This window comes from Mauremys mutica, chromosome 22 (genome assembly GCF_020497125.1).
Source record: "Mauremys mutica isolate MM-2020 ecotype Southern chromosome 22, ASM2049712v1, whole genome shotgun sequence".
NCBI lineage: Eukaryota > Metazoa > Chordata > Testudines > Geoemydidae > Mauremys > Mauremys mutica.
In genome coordinates this window covers 10,951,609-10,967,188 of record NC_059093.1, presented here as the reverse complement: position 1 = coordinate 10,967,188, position 15,580 = coordinate 10,951,609, and the positions used below count along the sequence as shown (strand labels likewise).

General features: G+C 48.2%; 1 protein-coding gene across 1 annotated transcript; it reads right to left on the bottom strand.

The window, feature by feature from the left end:
- Positions 1 to 2,373: 2,373 nt before the first annotated feature.
- Positions 2,374 to 9,157, bottom strand: SPATA19 (spermatogenesis associated 19). Its single transcript, XM_044996730.1, has 7 exons — positions 8,966 to 9,157; positions 8,807 to 8,863; positions 7,755 to 7,859; positions 6,456 to 6,547; positions 5,843 to 5,920; positions 4,075 to 4,159; positions 2,374 to 2,515 (listed from the first exon to the last, which is right to left on the bottom strand). The coding sequence occupies exons 1-6, from the start codon at positions 9,155 to 9,157 to the stop codon at positions 4,084 to 4,086; spliced, it is 600 nt and encodes a 199-aa protein (XP_044852665.1). The 3' UTR covers positions 2,374 to 2,515; positions 4,075 to 4,083.
- Between the last annotated feature and the right edge of the window lie 6,423 nt (positions 9,158 to 15,580).

The window sequence follows — 15,580 nt, the reverse complement described above, 5'->3', positions numbered from 1 at the left end:
CTGCCGCAGCCACAGACAACCCCATGCCCCTGCAAAATCCATGACCCAACAAACACCTTGATTAGCTTCATCAGCACCATTTAGCTACACTAATGCCTTGGTCATGGCTGAATGACCTCACGTTTGCCATTCGTTTCCCTTTAATCCAGCATGAATCAGTGCCCCCTATAACAGGTGCAGCTGGGCACTGGTTCCCCCCCTGGGGCTCAATCATGCGTGGAACAAAGCTCCATTTGAGCCACTTAATGAGTTCGCTCCTGCCAGAGGCCTGGAGAAGCTGGGCTTGTAATAACAATAATGGCTTTGCCCTCTCCCTCTCCCTTGTGCAGGGCTTATTGTTGTTGCCAAACAAGCAAGAGGAGCAGCTAGTGAGGGAGCAAGGATGGGAGGCAGGTGAATCCAAGCGTTTTGCTATGCGCCTTGCGGGGGGTCTGACGGGAGGGATGAAAGCAGAGGGACTCATCAACAGGTTCAGGGTCCCAGAGAAGGAAGTGAGATGTGGGGGGGAAGATGAGGGTTATGGCAATGGGGGAGGCAATTACTGGACAAGGCAGCTGATGATTAACAACACTGGACTGCTGGTTTGCTAATCACGCTGACCAATATGGCCTCATTGTCTCCGTGCTCATCAGTCCATATCAACTGGTGCCTTTTGTCTTATACATAGTCTCTACTTTGCAATTGGTCTTTTTGTTTTGTCATGGTACAGCACCTACCGCCATGGGATCTTGGATCAAGGGACTCCTAGGTGCTACAATGACACAAATAATAAAAGAATAATAATTATTATGACGAGCATCAGGGAACTTTTGTGCAGCCCGGCCTTTGAACAGTCCTGCCAGCACTGCTCTAGCTACATGGTATGCAGAGCAAGGAGGACTGCAGGGAAACCTCCAGGATTGGTTTGCTGCACTTCCAGGGGCAAGAGCACCCCCATCTGGCCATTTCAGGCTAGACACCATCCATTTAATCCAGGATTCAGCAATAGCCCAGGCTATTTTTAGTAGAACCCTTATGAAATAGTATCAGAGGGGTAGCCGTGTTTGCTACTTTTACAGATCCAGGCTAACACGGCTACCCCTCTGATACTTGACACCATGCAAGGCACTGCATTTAGCCAAATGGAGTGGAAATCCATACGTCTGTTAGTCTATAAGATGCCACAGGACTCTTTGCTGCTTATGAAATAGTATCTCCACTTTACCCCTGCTGTCTCTTAGACCAACAATCCCACTCCCCCATTTTAATCCTGAGTGCTCCCAACCTCCTTCCTTCCAGTCATCAGAGTGTTTGGAATGTAAACAAACCCATGGGGGGGGAGAATATATAGACCCAGAACTAACTGGCCATGGGCCTGCTGGGACCCTGAGCACCTGGCTTGTGCATCATGCCCTGAACTTTCATCTACTTGTTCTTGTTTGACTGGTAAGCTCGTTGGGGCCAGGGCTGTATCCTCCTGTGTGTTTGTACAGCCCCAAGCACTGCAGAACCCAATCACCGGGTAAGGCTACAACACAAATCTAGAGAGAAACGTGGGACAGATTTACCCCGAGAAACTTGTGTGCAATTGGCTACATACTGGATGGGGGTTCTGAGATGGGAAATCAGAGCTCATAAGGACAGTTTCAATACTGCAGCGATTGCCTGTTCATGGGGAAGTGGAGGGATGGAGATCTTCTCCCACACTCACCTCCATGCCTAATTCCACCCAGCTGCGATGCACGTTACAGCCTCTCCTCTCGGAGTTCATTTCCCAGGCTCCCCTCTCCTTCCCACTTCAGTCCCTCAAAAAAAACATTTCCCACTGACATTGATAAAGAACAATGAGTTCCTCTTTCCCTAACGTCTGTCCAGCCTTAAACTGTCAGCATCTGGGGCAGGGACTGTCCCTTCTTACATAGGTGGAAAGCACCTGGGGCACTGAGTACCAGACAAACAGAAGAGAGAGGCACAGACAGACTAGGGTGACCAGGTGTCCCACTTCTATAGGGACAGTCCCGATATTTGAAGCTTTGTCTTAGATAGGTGCCTATTACCCCACACCCTGTCCTGATTTTTCACCTTTGCTATCTGGTCACCCTAAGAAAGGCAGAACATGGCAGAGGAGGGAAACCTCTGGTCTTTTACAGATGTGCATATTCCCTTATTGTCTCTCAGCTTCTCTCATCTCCTCTCCTCCCCTACGTCCACCCGCCCCCTTCTCTCTCTCGTTCCACCTCCCCATCTCGCTGCACTGCCATCTTGCAAGTAAACATCCCCATCTTGTGGACTGTCATTGCTAAGCAGGCCGAGAGCCTCACAGACTCCCCACCCGAATACCGCTTCACCTGAGAGCCGGGTAGACAGAAGCACAGCAGCAGACCAGGGCACATTCTACATAACAAGTGTCTTTATGACCAGCTCAGGTTTACGAAACAGGAGTTAATACGTTTGCCAGATTTGCTCTGAAATGGTTGGAGGAAAAAATTCAAATGCAGCCTGTCTCTGCAGTAGGAGGCCCAGGCTGGACAAAATGCTGCAAAAGAAAAGCAAGAGAGGTGAGCAAGAGCTATGGCATCAGATGAGCCAGGATCCTAAGGAGGTAAATAGGATTAGCGCCTTTCAACAAGGATCGCAAAGCACTTCCCTTATTTAATGGGTCTTATGCCCCCATCACCGTGGCCTGGGGGCACATGCAAAAATTCAACAGCACTGCTTCAAATGAAACGGTTCCTTGCCAGGCATTGCAAACAATCCTCCCTAGCCTTAGTACGTGGGTCTGCCATGATCTACAGGCCAATGAACGCTTCATCAGGGGGTGGGACCTGGCACTGTACCCTACAGGTCAGAGGAATCAGTTTCTGCTGGAAGCCCAGGGAAAGCGCATTCCACAGCCAGGGACCCTCTCCAAGAGTGGAGCCTGGCTGACCTCAGTATCCCACTCACTAATGACCTCTCACAACAGGGGATGCTGGAACAATGTGTATAGTGGGGGGTGCTGAGAGCCACTGAACCAAAACTGTAAACCCTGTCTATGATGGAATCCACTTCAAGCTAGGGGGTGCTGCAGCCCCCACACACACCCTAGTTCCAGCAACTGTGTCTCAACCTCTCCCCCTTACCCCATAGGGAAGACGAGGATTCTTTTCCCCCATGTGGTTGCCCAGCTCAGCTCACCTTAAAGGGTTCTGAGTTTCAGAGCTGGTGAGCTAGTCAGCTTGGCTCAGGCCACGGCGGGGCACAATATCTCACCGAAGGGATCAGGCTTTGGGCTAGATTCCGTGCTGGGCTCCTCGGGAGATACCACGCAGGAGGGGCAGCCGAGGAGGCTTTAAAACCACCTGTGTCCCCCCTGGACACTCCCTGCTCCAGAGGACAGTACAACCTCCAGCATAAGCTGGACTAGCCCCGGTGTGTACTCCAGAATCTATTGTTTCTCTCTGCAGGGGAGGAATTTGCCCTGGGGCCATGGCAGCTCCTTCCCCTCCCCTATGTACCACCAGAGCCGAGGCCAGAACCCAGCGCTTGACTCTGGGGGGTCAAGATAGAAAGAGGGCCCAGAACCATGGGAATTCCCCCCACTGAATTCTTGGCGAGCAGGCATCAGGCAGGGCCCATGGAGAACAGAAAGCAAAGCTGGACAGAATCACCACTTATCCCCTGCGTAGCAGCCTTTCCAGACAGGGCAAAGTACTGTGCAAGGCCCAGCCAGGCCTGCCCCAGACAGCAGAATACAACCTGGGTGCCTTCCCTCTTGGCATCATTCACTCTGTGGAAATCACTTTTATTTGTTATCCTGATACTCACCTTATTTGGACCTACATGTCTCAGTACAAATGTTAGCCCTTCATCACGGGCCTAAGTTTACTTTCAGCCCAGGAACTAGCTGGGGGAGGCCAGCCGGTGAAGAAGCAGTGATAGGAACAAACTCAGGGCTGGATTAAAATGGAGAACAAGCTCCTTTCTAACCTCAGGAAGAGAGGACTCTGTAGGGTCAGGTCTATGGAGGTTGCAGGTTTGAGGAAGCTAGGAGCACTGAATCAAGGAATGAGTTGAGACTCATCTCCAATGTTCTACCCGGCCTACACGCCTTACCTGCTATATTCAGCTTGAAAGCGTGGCTCGGATCTCAGTGTTCGACCTGTTGTTCTGCATTGCTTGAAGCATGACCTGGGACACGCTGAAGAAACAAGACGTTATAGGGAGGTGTTGGACCCAGCAATGCATTGGGGAGGACTTCAATCCATCCATCTCACGGCTTCGCACAGGTGCCCATCACTGCAGGACCTGAGCGCCAGCCAGAACCCAAAATGTGCTGCTACCTAACTGCAGAATTGGGTTTCCTGCACCTAGATGTCATTTAAGGGGATCTATGTTTCAATCTCCAACTGGTAAAAGCACCGAGAAAGCAGATGTTGCAGTTGAGTCTGCAGAGGTAGAAGCTAGAATTTGATATGCACTGCCAGACTGGATCAGACCCCTGGTCCCTCTAATCTAGAATCCTGTCTCTAAAAGTAGCCAGCACTAGATGCCTCAGAGGAAGGTGCAAGAGCCCTACAACAGGCTGATGTGGGATAATCTGCCCCCACAAAGGCCTCGCCACATCCCCAAATCACTGGAGTCTGGTTTAAATCCTAAAGCAGGGAATTATCCCTTCCAAAAATCTTTTCTTTTTGCATCAACTGTAACGCCACTGAATATTTTTTTTTATCCAGATAAATGTTTGGCCCTATTTAATTCTTTTGTCTCAATGGCATCCTGGGGCAGTGTGTTCCACCATCTAATCACATGCTGAGAGAAAGTCTCTCTTTTTATCTGTATTGAATTTTCCACCTTGCAACTAATTGAAAGTCCCCTTGTTCTTCTGTCGTGTAAAAGGAGACAAGGGGTTAATTTCCAGCTAGAACAGCTCTAGTAGCATGGTGACCATTGGCTTGATCTCTCTAGCCAATGAGGACTCTGGATAGCCAAGGAACTTGGGCTCTCTTCTTCTGGAAGAACACCTGGATTAGAGGACTTTTGTTGGATTTCCAAGTGGTGACAAATCTGGACAGCAGCAAACACGTCTGAATTCTCTCCCTATTACGGACGCCTGGCAAAGTTTTCACTGGGGTCCCACTCAGAGTATCTGGCTACACATCCATATTTTTAAGGATCAGTACAACTTGAACCCAGGCCTGCAGGGCTACTAGGCAACTAACATCTCCACAGTGCCATGCAGCAGCAACTGTAACCTGGCCACTCCCGGCAACCCACAATCTGCAGAGGTTCAACACTACAGGAAGTTCCACCTCAAGTGATCTGAAAGAGTGGTCTTAGCAGTCCCTGATGGGCTTATATAGGGACAAAGCCAAAGAGGTGAACCAGGATGTGTCCAGGCAACACAGCTAGCTTCCATGAACGGCTGGCTTCTCTGTTTCTGAGCTCCTGGGACTGATCTCGGCTCTGATTCCCGAGCGATCCCTGGGACCCTGACTCCATTATCTGGTATGGACCCTCAGCCTGATTCTTGACTCTGTGTCCAGCTCAGATCCTTGTCTTGACTCGAACCTCAGTTTGACTCTTGACCCCGATACTGGCTCTGACCCGTTTCAGTTCTGGGATTCCAAGCGCCTACCCCTAGCCCTGCCTACCTTGGCCCAGGATCCTGACATCACCACCCTAGGGCTCCAGCACACTGGCCCCACTCCAGCACGTGCCTAGTCCCACTGCACACAATCCAGAGTGCTCAGCACCGAGACCATGAGCTCTTTGAGGCAGGGACCGTGTCTTCCTGTGGATGGGGGCAGCACCTGGTGCCTTTTGGGCATGACCTGAGTATGGGCTGGCAGGTGTTTAAAGGACCCTGCCAAGAGGATCTCACCTGTTTCGCACTTGTTCCAGCCTCTCCCGCATGGCTTCGTTCCTCATGTCACTCGATACTCGATAGACCCGGGTCTGACTGCAAGAACCACACAAGTCCATTCAGTTGGTTTTATGATGCTGGCCTGGTCACCAATAAAAAACACCCAGCCTGCCACCCAAGCCCAGCTCTGCGCAGGTCCCCAATCTTTGTGTTATCCCAGTATACCCAATGGTAGGTCTGTATCCTCCAAGATAAAAGTGCTCCTCATTAGTTCTACTAGAACCCAAGAGATCAAAATTGCTGACATGTAAGCATGATGCTGTAAAAGGTTGCGATTGTTTTTTATATATAAAAACTCCACAGCTCCATGACCAAACACTGCCTACTTTCAGCCAGATCCTCAGCTGGCATAAATCAGCACAGCTCCATTGAGTTCACTGCAGTGATGTACACCAGCCGAAGTTCTGGTCTTTTGGTCCAGTCCCGAGCATCCTGGCTCCCACTGACGCTCACTGTCTTCTCTTTTTCCCCCTCTCAATTCAGTAGGGCTTCCCCTTTCATACTCCAGCTCAGTACTTTGCAGAATCAGACCCTTTGCCTCTTCCTAGAGGATAGCTACAAAGGACTCTACCTCCATCTTATGAACTGGATCTTTGTCCTCTCCTCCAGAAGACCGCGGCTAGATGACAGCACTGGCAATTTCGTGCTAGAGACTTGAACAGACTAGGAAAAACAGGCGAGAGCAGATATTATCCACAGCAGCAAACCTTGGCATGAAGGGACATAGGATGAAACGCAGCTCAGAGTCTTAACCAGGAAAAAAAAGAAGCCCTTTACTATCTACTTTATATCAGCATTAACGAGATCACAGTGGCTAATGCCAAATGCAGCTGAGAAGTGCCTATTACCCCTGAATGCAATGCAGTGACATTTCAGTTATGTGGAAAGGTTGCTTTTCAAGTTCATGTGGAACATAGTGGGAGAGCAGGATTTGCCCTACTGGATCAAACCACTGCTGAAGCAAGTCTGTATCCTGGCATCATCGTGCATCAGTGTGAACCACTGGTGTGCATGGTGGGGGAAAAAAGCTGTGGATGTCAACCGGGAATCTTTGAGTTGATTTCAATGTACATTGGACCAGACACTAAATCTTGCTTCTGGCAGAGGTCAGCTGATGCTTCAGAGGAAGATGAGGAAAACCATAACGCAATTACCTATCTGTGTATAATGCTGTCTACACAGGAAGATAAGCATTCCTCACATATCACGTCACCTTGCACTTTTGTAGCTGATATTTGATTAGCCCCTTAAACTGCAGAGGAAGAAGGGAACCGTGAGTCAAACCAAAACGAAGATGGGAATTACTGCCTGGGAAGTTTTTCCTCTGTAGAGAAGGACTCCATCCTAACCAGCAAGGGATACTGGAAGGAGCTGGCTGCTGAGCACTTTGAAAATGTGACCCTTGTTTGGAGGATGCCAAAAGGGGAGGAAAAAAAAACAAACTCGGCCCTGAATGTGCGTGATGAGCCATTGGGAACTTGGCCCAGCTGCCCAAGGAGTTTGGTGTACGTACACAAGGAATGCTTTAAACCCAGTTCCAGGGGACGACAGACAGTCCAGCCATCTATTGCTACCATGGTTTCACTGGCAAAGCCAAGCTTGGTATCAACAGCAGAAGGAAAACCGAGTATTGTTTCCTATTCTGTTGACGTTCTCAGACCTCACCCACTGTTAAGGTGTTGGAGCACCTAACGCCTCCCGGGTGTAACCCCACTGGACACGCTGGCCCATGCAACCCATAGCACCACGTGAGGGAAGTGTCTTAACACTAGGCATATGCCACTCAGACTCTGCTTCTTCCACCTTCTCCTGTCACAGGAGCACCTCTCATTCCACACACCGCCCCCCGGGCACTGTCCCAAGGCAATACCTGTGACTTTGTCATTCCTGAACCTTGGCCAGCAGAAGGGGTTGCTTTGGTTTCCGCCTTGTTTTCCACCTTCTGCTTAAAGATCTTGGAAGCTTCTTCCTCAATCTGAAAGGGAAGCAAAACAACAATATCTTTCCTCGCCAGCTTCGCCTGCAACTCCTGAGGGAGAACAGTGACTAGAATGAACTGTGCAGGTATCAGACCTCAATGGCTCTTAGGCACTTGGGGTTTTACTTGATACTTCTTGATAACTGAGAGCTAATAACCAAACAACTATCCACGTAGGGAAAACACTCGGGCCCCTTGCTTCCTGGCAGGTACCATCTCATCTTCAGAGCACAGAAGGGTGGAAAAGTGGAACCTGCCAAACCAGTCCTCTTAGAAGGCTAGAATGTCATCTCCTAGCTGGGCATGTATCAAATATGAAGATCCACCGTAGTGTCTGTTTAGGCAAAGTAATGATTTCAGAGCCTTTGGCTTCGAAGTACCCTCCAAGCAGGGTTGAACCAAAGTCCCCAGAATACTATTTAACAGCTGAGGATCAAAAATGCAAGCCCTTCCACTGTGTTGGGGGGACAGTCTCGTCACCAAGATTTTCTTTTTCATAACAAGGGTGGTAACAACCCCGACGTTGAGTCAGATGGGCATGAAAACCACATTTCTCCCCTCCATCCTGGTTATCATCCAAGTACTTAGTCTGTACCCATCCAGAAAACTGGGCATTCAATGTGGTTCCTTCCTAGTTAGCTAGCATCCAGGTAACCAAGCATTAAAATCCAGGGTCCCCCCACTTAGTAGCAATGTATTGATGCATCAGATCCAGGATCTGATCCTGCCCCCTACCCCACCTCTAGGCTTAGCAAGGTACCTAAGTATTAAACCCCTCCCCGATTCAGTGTCCAGGCACTGAATTGATTTAATTAGTGCCCCTCTTTGTCATCTGGGTGCTAACACAGTACCCAACTCCCTGGTTACCGTCCTTGCTGGCATCTTATTGGCTAGGATCTCACTCTAACTCAGGCATGCTGCTACTCTCTGGCTCTCATCCTCACCTTCCTCAGCCAGTGCTCTAGCACGGACAGCATCTCTGTCTCCACGACTTTAATGTCCTGCAAGGAATCAGACAGGGTGAGGCTGGCATGAACCCTGTGCATTCCCCCCCGATGGGGAGCTCACAGCTAAGGCAGAGAATAACCCCATCGTCCTCTTACCGGAGCCCTGCTGGGTGGGAACCGACGGCCAATGGATTTACACATCAAGATGTACACGCCCCACGTGGAAATAATCATCCTAGGGGGATCCTCTCCCCTGGGAGGCGAGTCCTCCCTCAGCCTCAGTTCCCCTCTTCTGCAGGAACTGGCCTCTGCAGTAAGACTCCTGGCTGAGGTGCAGCATTGTTGCATCACCAGGCTCCGTGGCACAGCAACTGCTGATGCTGTAACAATGGTAGGTGGCAGCAGCAGCTGAGTGCCTCCGTGTGCTGTTCCCCCACTCACAAAAGAGGCAAGGCAGAGGCTCCTGTGTTTTCTAAGCAGGGATTTTCCCTTCTGAAGCCTCTAGCCCTTCCTTGGAAGTTATTGGGCTCCTCCCTGCTGTGGTACGTAGGCCCTCACCAGGGGTGCTGGAGCACTGCGCCGGTTTTCAAAAGCACCTAAGGGAGGCGCTAGGTGACCAAATGCCACTGAAATTCAGTTAGGAACCTAACTCTTTTCAGCCCCCAGGCTCTACCCTCCCAGCCCTCATCAAGGAGGGAAGTGCTCTCCCCATTTTACAGATGGGGAAACTGAGGCACAAGGTGATTGCCTGGGGTCACACATGATGTTCGTTGTGGAGCTGGGAATTTAACTCAGGTCTTACAAATCCCAGACCGGAGCCCTGGGGCCATCCAATGCTTTTTGGAGGCAAGTGTGTTTACTGAAAGATATTTTACTCCTAGTGGAGGGTACCAAGGAACCCCCAAGTGCTGCAGGAAGGTGTGGTGATCTCCTTTCCAGTGGCTCATTATCGAGCCAACGCCCCAGCATGTTGCTCAGAGGCACTGTGCTACTGGAGGTGCCATCTTTTCCACAAGATACATAAAATGGAGGCACTGGCCAGTAAAGATCCCATGGCACTGTTAATAAAAGATGAGGCATTAACCCCATTCCCCTGAGGACATTCCAGATTCTAGCTAGCTAGGTATTGTTAAGTATTGCCATCTACCCCCGTAAATCCTTGCAGCAGCTTTTATGGAATTCTTCACATTCTGTGTCACGTCGCTGTGAAAACAGCTGTCGTATCCCACACTAGAGGCGTCTGCATTTCAGCAATGGGCAAAGTGGTTCCCAGTACAGGTTTTGGAAAGAACATAGGGATCTTCCAGGTTGAAAGCTGCTAAATTGCTGTTTGGTACAGGGCCTTGCTCCCTAAACTCTGTGAGCAATAAAACACCACACAAGCCCTTTTCTGACATGCCTAGATGGAGAAGTACTTGTACGGGAAAAATTGCTCAACTCTGCTCAAAATGTTGGGGTTTTCAACATGTTGCTCATATTTGGAACAAGAACAAAAAAACCCCTCTGCTTTTAGCGGCATGGTTGGAAGTTAGGTGTCAAGCTGCCATTAACTCATTAGAGCTAACGATTGTGTGGTTGATGGCAAAAAAAGATATGGGGACACAGTAACTGTGCCAGGGCATGACCTGAGGAGATGCCCACCAGTCTATCAAAAGGGGGATTCCAAGAAAAGGAAGGTTGGAGCCAATGGTTTAGTTCAGGTCCGGGTGTCCATTCCCATAGGCTTCCCAGGGCTCCTCTGAAAGGTCAGACTGCTGCCATGACTGATCTGGCAGCACTTGGTATTAGCCAGCAGTGTCCCAGCTATGAGAACACCAGGGACACCAAGAACCTTCTCTCTTTAAGGCTGTGGAGAGGTAGCGGGAGCAAAGGAGCGGGAGGGGAAAGCGCTTTCTAGGCGGGCCCAGAACTTCAGTTCAGTTTCTTCTCTTGAGCCCTGTCATCATTTACACTTTCGCTGCATGAGGGTAACGTGACTGTAAGATGCTGCCAAATCAGAATTCTCCAGTCACTCACCCCAATGGTAGCAACAACACATGAACCAGGGAAGTTTCACTCAACATTACCTACAGGACAGTGATGGAATATTCCCAAAGTCTCATCAGCTGGAACACTGACTGAGGAGATGTCACTAGAGATCTGAAGGGATTTCACAAGAGCACATGACCCCAGGGCTGGGAGTTATAACCAAAACACCAAGAAACTAAAAACGAATAAATGCCACATGCCAGCATTTTTTTAAGCAAATATTTATTTATATCAAAATACAAAACATTTCTGAAGCAAAGTAATGTTACATGAGGAGCAATTAAATGTTAAACTTTATCAATTCCAAAACCCATCATTCTCCTACAGAATGGCTAGTTTTACTTAACATTGCAACACTGCCATAATTTCTTAACTGGGTATATTTTTAAAAAAAACAAACCAATCTATGGACATGCAATGTTACTGGTGATGAGTCGTTTAGTACTCAGCAGTCCTTAAAATACCAGCAAGTGAAGGTCTGGGGACAAGCCAGTCACATTAAGGCAGGGCTTCAAATTAATTCTCCTCCAATGTTTATTAGACTAGGTTTTTAAATTGGCAGTAGTCTAGGTGCCTAAGGGGCCAACATCCTTGGCAGACAGAGTGGGTTTATTGCTTAGAGCCACACAACTAGAAGCAGCTAGGAGTTGCCTCCAGTGAATGCCAAGCAGGTTAGCTCTTCATTTGGGATAGGGAAAGAAAGTGTTTGGGGTGGGCGGGAGGGGGTGCTAGACACTGACAGAGAGAACCAGGGAAGGTCTGTGTTTGCTTTGGCCAAATGAGGTATAGTGCCAGAATGGCTGAGTTGGAAGATTTCTCAGTATCGGCAGGTTGCATTCCCACTAGTGCCAAATTCCCTTCTCCGTAACACTTGGGCATATCCACAGATGGCAAAAGCACGGTGCATCAGTGAGAGAGAAATGAATTGGGCCCCAAAGACTCAAAGGGAAACACTCAGCTTCCTGGGGATTCTCTGCATAGTCAGCTTCCCGGGAGGCAGTCAAGGAGGGGAGAGGAAAAAAAAAAAAAAAAGAGGAGTTGTCCCTATCCCCCAGGAGGTTACGTTTATCTGCCAAGAAGAGATTAGCACCCAGTTGGGGAAAGCATCTCTGTTTCCTCCCCTCGTTACAAAGTCAGGGACTGAACAAAATTTAACCAATGTCCTCCCCCAGTAGAAATGAGGACTCCTGCCCTGGGCTCCCAAGTGACAAAGCACCATCGCGGGCTAAACTTCCAGGACCACGTCCCAGTCCTTACTGCCCCCTGCTGGTATTTTACTGACCTTCACAAAAACAGAGGCTGAGAGCAACAATACAGCTATAGAGAGATTATATAGAGCGCAGAATTAAGTTTTGTATAAGGCTTTGGTACAGCACCATCATGTCTTGGATTTATTTCTAAATCGTTTACAGAAAAAAAAGCTTACTGAAAAAATAGTGTTCTGTTTCTCTTTTTTTTTTTTTTTTAATTTTATTCTCTTGAATAACATACCTGAAGTTAAAAATTAACCCTCTAGTTGCCATTCGGGCTCAGGTCGAATATTTTTGCTGTGTGCATCTGTGCAATTTAAAAAACACAATGAAAACAAAGTCAAACTATTGTTAAATTATTACACAGCCACTCCAACTTGCAGTAGCCGCCGGCACTGTCGTTATACAGACAGAGCGACTAAGTTTGACGTGCACATGTCAGTAACCAATATCACAGTTCAGATCACTAACCGTTATTAAAAAAGAAAGAAAACCACAACAATGAACATTAAGGAACCAGTGGGACTAATGTTTCTTTTATTACTATTATTAAAAAAGTCAGTTCCACTGGCTACCATTTAAACAGCACCAAAGAGCACCCTAATGTGTGTTATACATTGTAATACTCGACATTCAAGAAATGGAAACGAGGTTGAATGGTCTCTTCAAGGGTTAAAGTCATTTTTAATGATAGGCAAGTTGTTTTTTTTTAAAAAAGGAAATAGAAAAGACCCTACACAACAGAAGATCACTTGGCGTTCTAAAGAAAATCCCACTGATTTAAGAGGGAATTAAACCAATAGGGGTCTATGGAAATTTAACAGGGTTCCACAGACTCTAAAAAACTTATCACATTGAATAGAAAATGATAAGCTTAATATAGGAGTTTCAAACTATCCTACAGAATTCTATAGGGATATAATTTTCTATTAAACTCCATAGGATGACTCAAGAGACCAATAGAAAGGTGATCATGTGTTACCAAAATTCTGTAGGGCTTTCCCGCAAGAGAAATCCAAAACAGAAAGTCCACAGTTGTACAGAAAGTCTTAAGCTGTCTTTTTTTAAATTTTGAGACTAAGTGCTGAGCACTCCATCCCTGCCCCAGAGCAGGATCGTTCTAGAAAGAAGCCGATGTAGTTATTGACTATGGGGAAGAAGGGAGGACGTGTATGTGAAGCCCATAGAGGGAACAAACTGAAGGAGAAAAAGGCATCCCCAAGGTTATTAGCCCATCCAGATCCATTCTGCAGTCGGCAGCCCTCATGCCTTGCACTGGCCTTTGTGCAAAACACTGGGAAGTAGCAGGAGTGGGACGTGAAAAGTAAGGTCGGCCCTTTAAGTGCGTCTGGGCAGGAGGATGGATGGAGCACTCCAAACGAAAAGCCACATGGTAGATGGAAGGCAAAGGAGTGCTCAGGAAGAGCTGTAAACTCACCCTCCCTTACTTCTTATCCTATAGGGGGCTTACGTGTAGGTGCAACATGGGCACCAGAAGCGGGGCCCTTACTGAAATGCCTTTTTGACTAACTGCGTTTGCTCCCCCTCCCTCTTATTTGTCCTTTTAAGGTTTTAAAAAAAACAATCCTCAAGTTCCCAGAACATCCATTTAAAGCAAATCCCTCAAACGCTTCATCCTGCAAGAACCACGACAAAAGCATGCGCAACATCCGAAGTGGGTACGACAGGTGGACGGATGGACACTGGGGCTTGTGTGTAAAAAAAGAAAGTGGACAGATGCTTGTCTCCGAGTTTACTCTCTAAACCCTAGAGCATCAGGTTGGAAACGAAGCGTCGTTGGTTTGCATTTGGCATCAAGAGGGTTAATAATATTACTGTAGAAAGTGTGCTTTCTAAATGTCTTTTTGCCATTTTTCTTCTCTTTTTTCTGTAAGTGATTTCTAGGGTAGAGGGGAATGGGGAAACAAGAAAGCTGCCCCCAACAAAAACCACCACAATTTGAGTGTCCCAAGCTCAAAGTGCATGCTAAGCCACCCAGCCTGAATACAAGAGAACAAGGTGACTGGGGAAGTCCTTGTCCTTCTTACTGTTTAGTCTTTCACATAATCAACGCAACCTAGCGGTGCCATCTAACATGCTTTTCTTTGTCTCTTAGCAATTGGTGCTGAACAAATCTTGGCTTGTAATTGGAAACGCTCCCTTGTATTAAAAAAAAAAGAATAAAAGATCAAGAAATTGCACCGTTTCAAAGGCCTTGAGCTCCTAGTGTCGCTATCCCTCCTGAACGGGTTACATTCATGCTTCCGCCGGTTGGGGTCGCCCTGGTACAGAGCTTGGCGTGCGGGGCTCGTTTTGGAAGAGTTGGTAATAGCAACGCAGTGGAGCTGACTGGCCTGGTTCACGCTACCGCCCCACTATGCTGCAGTGCCTCCTTGGGGACTAAAGAGATTTTCCAAGGTAAGATCTTGAGAAAGGGACTGGAGCCTGCTCTATATGGAGATTGCCCTCAGGCCACCTCCAGTGGATTTCTTACTCCTTGCCCGGTTACCTACTTGCTTGATGTACAGCCCCTTTGGGGGTAAGGAAGATGCGAGGTCTATTTTGCGGTTTTTACATCGTTGCTCTTTCCTCATCTTTCCCTTCTCCTAGCTGGGAAGCCATATGTAAAAGAGAAGACTGCTAGGAGTTTTCAGTATGGAGAAGGGCGATTATGTTTCCCTCAAGAATGCATCTCTCCCTGCCCCACCACCAGTGGCTGTTCCTCTGAAGCCAAGCATGATTTGGGGTCAGGGAGGACACAAGTTGTGTGTCTAACCACAATCCATTGCTGTTCAGGTCAGCCAAACTATTGCTAGCTGGGCTCTCAAAGCTGGAGCCCAGAATGCCTCATGACAAGTAACTGAAGCGGTGTGGGCAGAACAGGCTCCTAGCCTGCGGGAGCACGGATCAGTGTCACATCCGGAGCTTGCATGCCCCTCATAGCCTCATGGTCAACGTCACAAAAAGTACAGAAGAATTCCACTGCCCTAGGCAACTCGCCTGTCTCACCGGCAAAGCAATTTCAGTGAAGAGACCCAGCCTGAGAGAGGCAAGAGGATGGGAGTTTTCATGGCCTCTTTCAGGTTTTAGATCATGCTTGTGAACTGATGGCTGGCCTGGTTTCTCTGCAGAGCGGAGAGAAAGTCACCCACAAAGAAAACACACTTTGACCAAACTCCAATAGAAAGAGACCAAACATTTACAGTTCTACATGGACTCAGCTGTGGGGATTCCGTGGCCACATCAAAGGGAGTCAGAACACCATCCAGTGAGAGAGAGAGAAAAATGAGAATCGGGCTACAGGGCCGACGATGGGAGGAGCACAGCCAGAGGCCATGCTAGGTAGGCCCAGAAATCCTGTTCATGCTAGCACATCTCAGACACACTTTTGCTTTTTCCATGTGAAGGGCAAGGCCCTTTGCCCAGTATCTGGCCACCAGCTCAGCCTCCCTTTGTCAAAGTCAGACAACAATTCCAAAGAAAATGCAGACTG

What these genes read in the sequence shown, in the direction of transcription:
- SPATA19 (XM_044996730.1), bottom strand. Translation starts at nt 9,157, where the DNA reads ATGCAACAATGCTGCACCTCAGCCAGGAGTCTTACTGCAGAGGCCAGT. An exon ending in TCCCACCCAGCAGGGCTCCG is followed by an intron (nt 8,864 to 8,965) that starts GTAAGAGGACGA and finishes GATTCCTTGCAG; the next exon opens with GACATTAAAGTCGTGGAGAC. An exon ending in ATCCAGTTCATAAGATGGAG is followed by an intron (nt 5,921 to 6,455) that starts GTAGAGTCCTTT and finishes TGGTTCTTGCAG; the next exon opens with TCAGACCCGGGTCTATCGAG.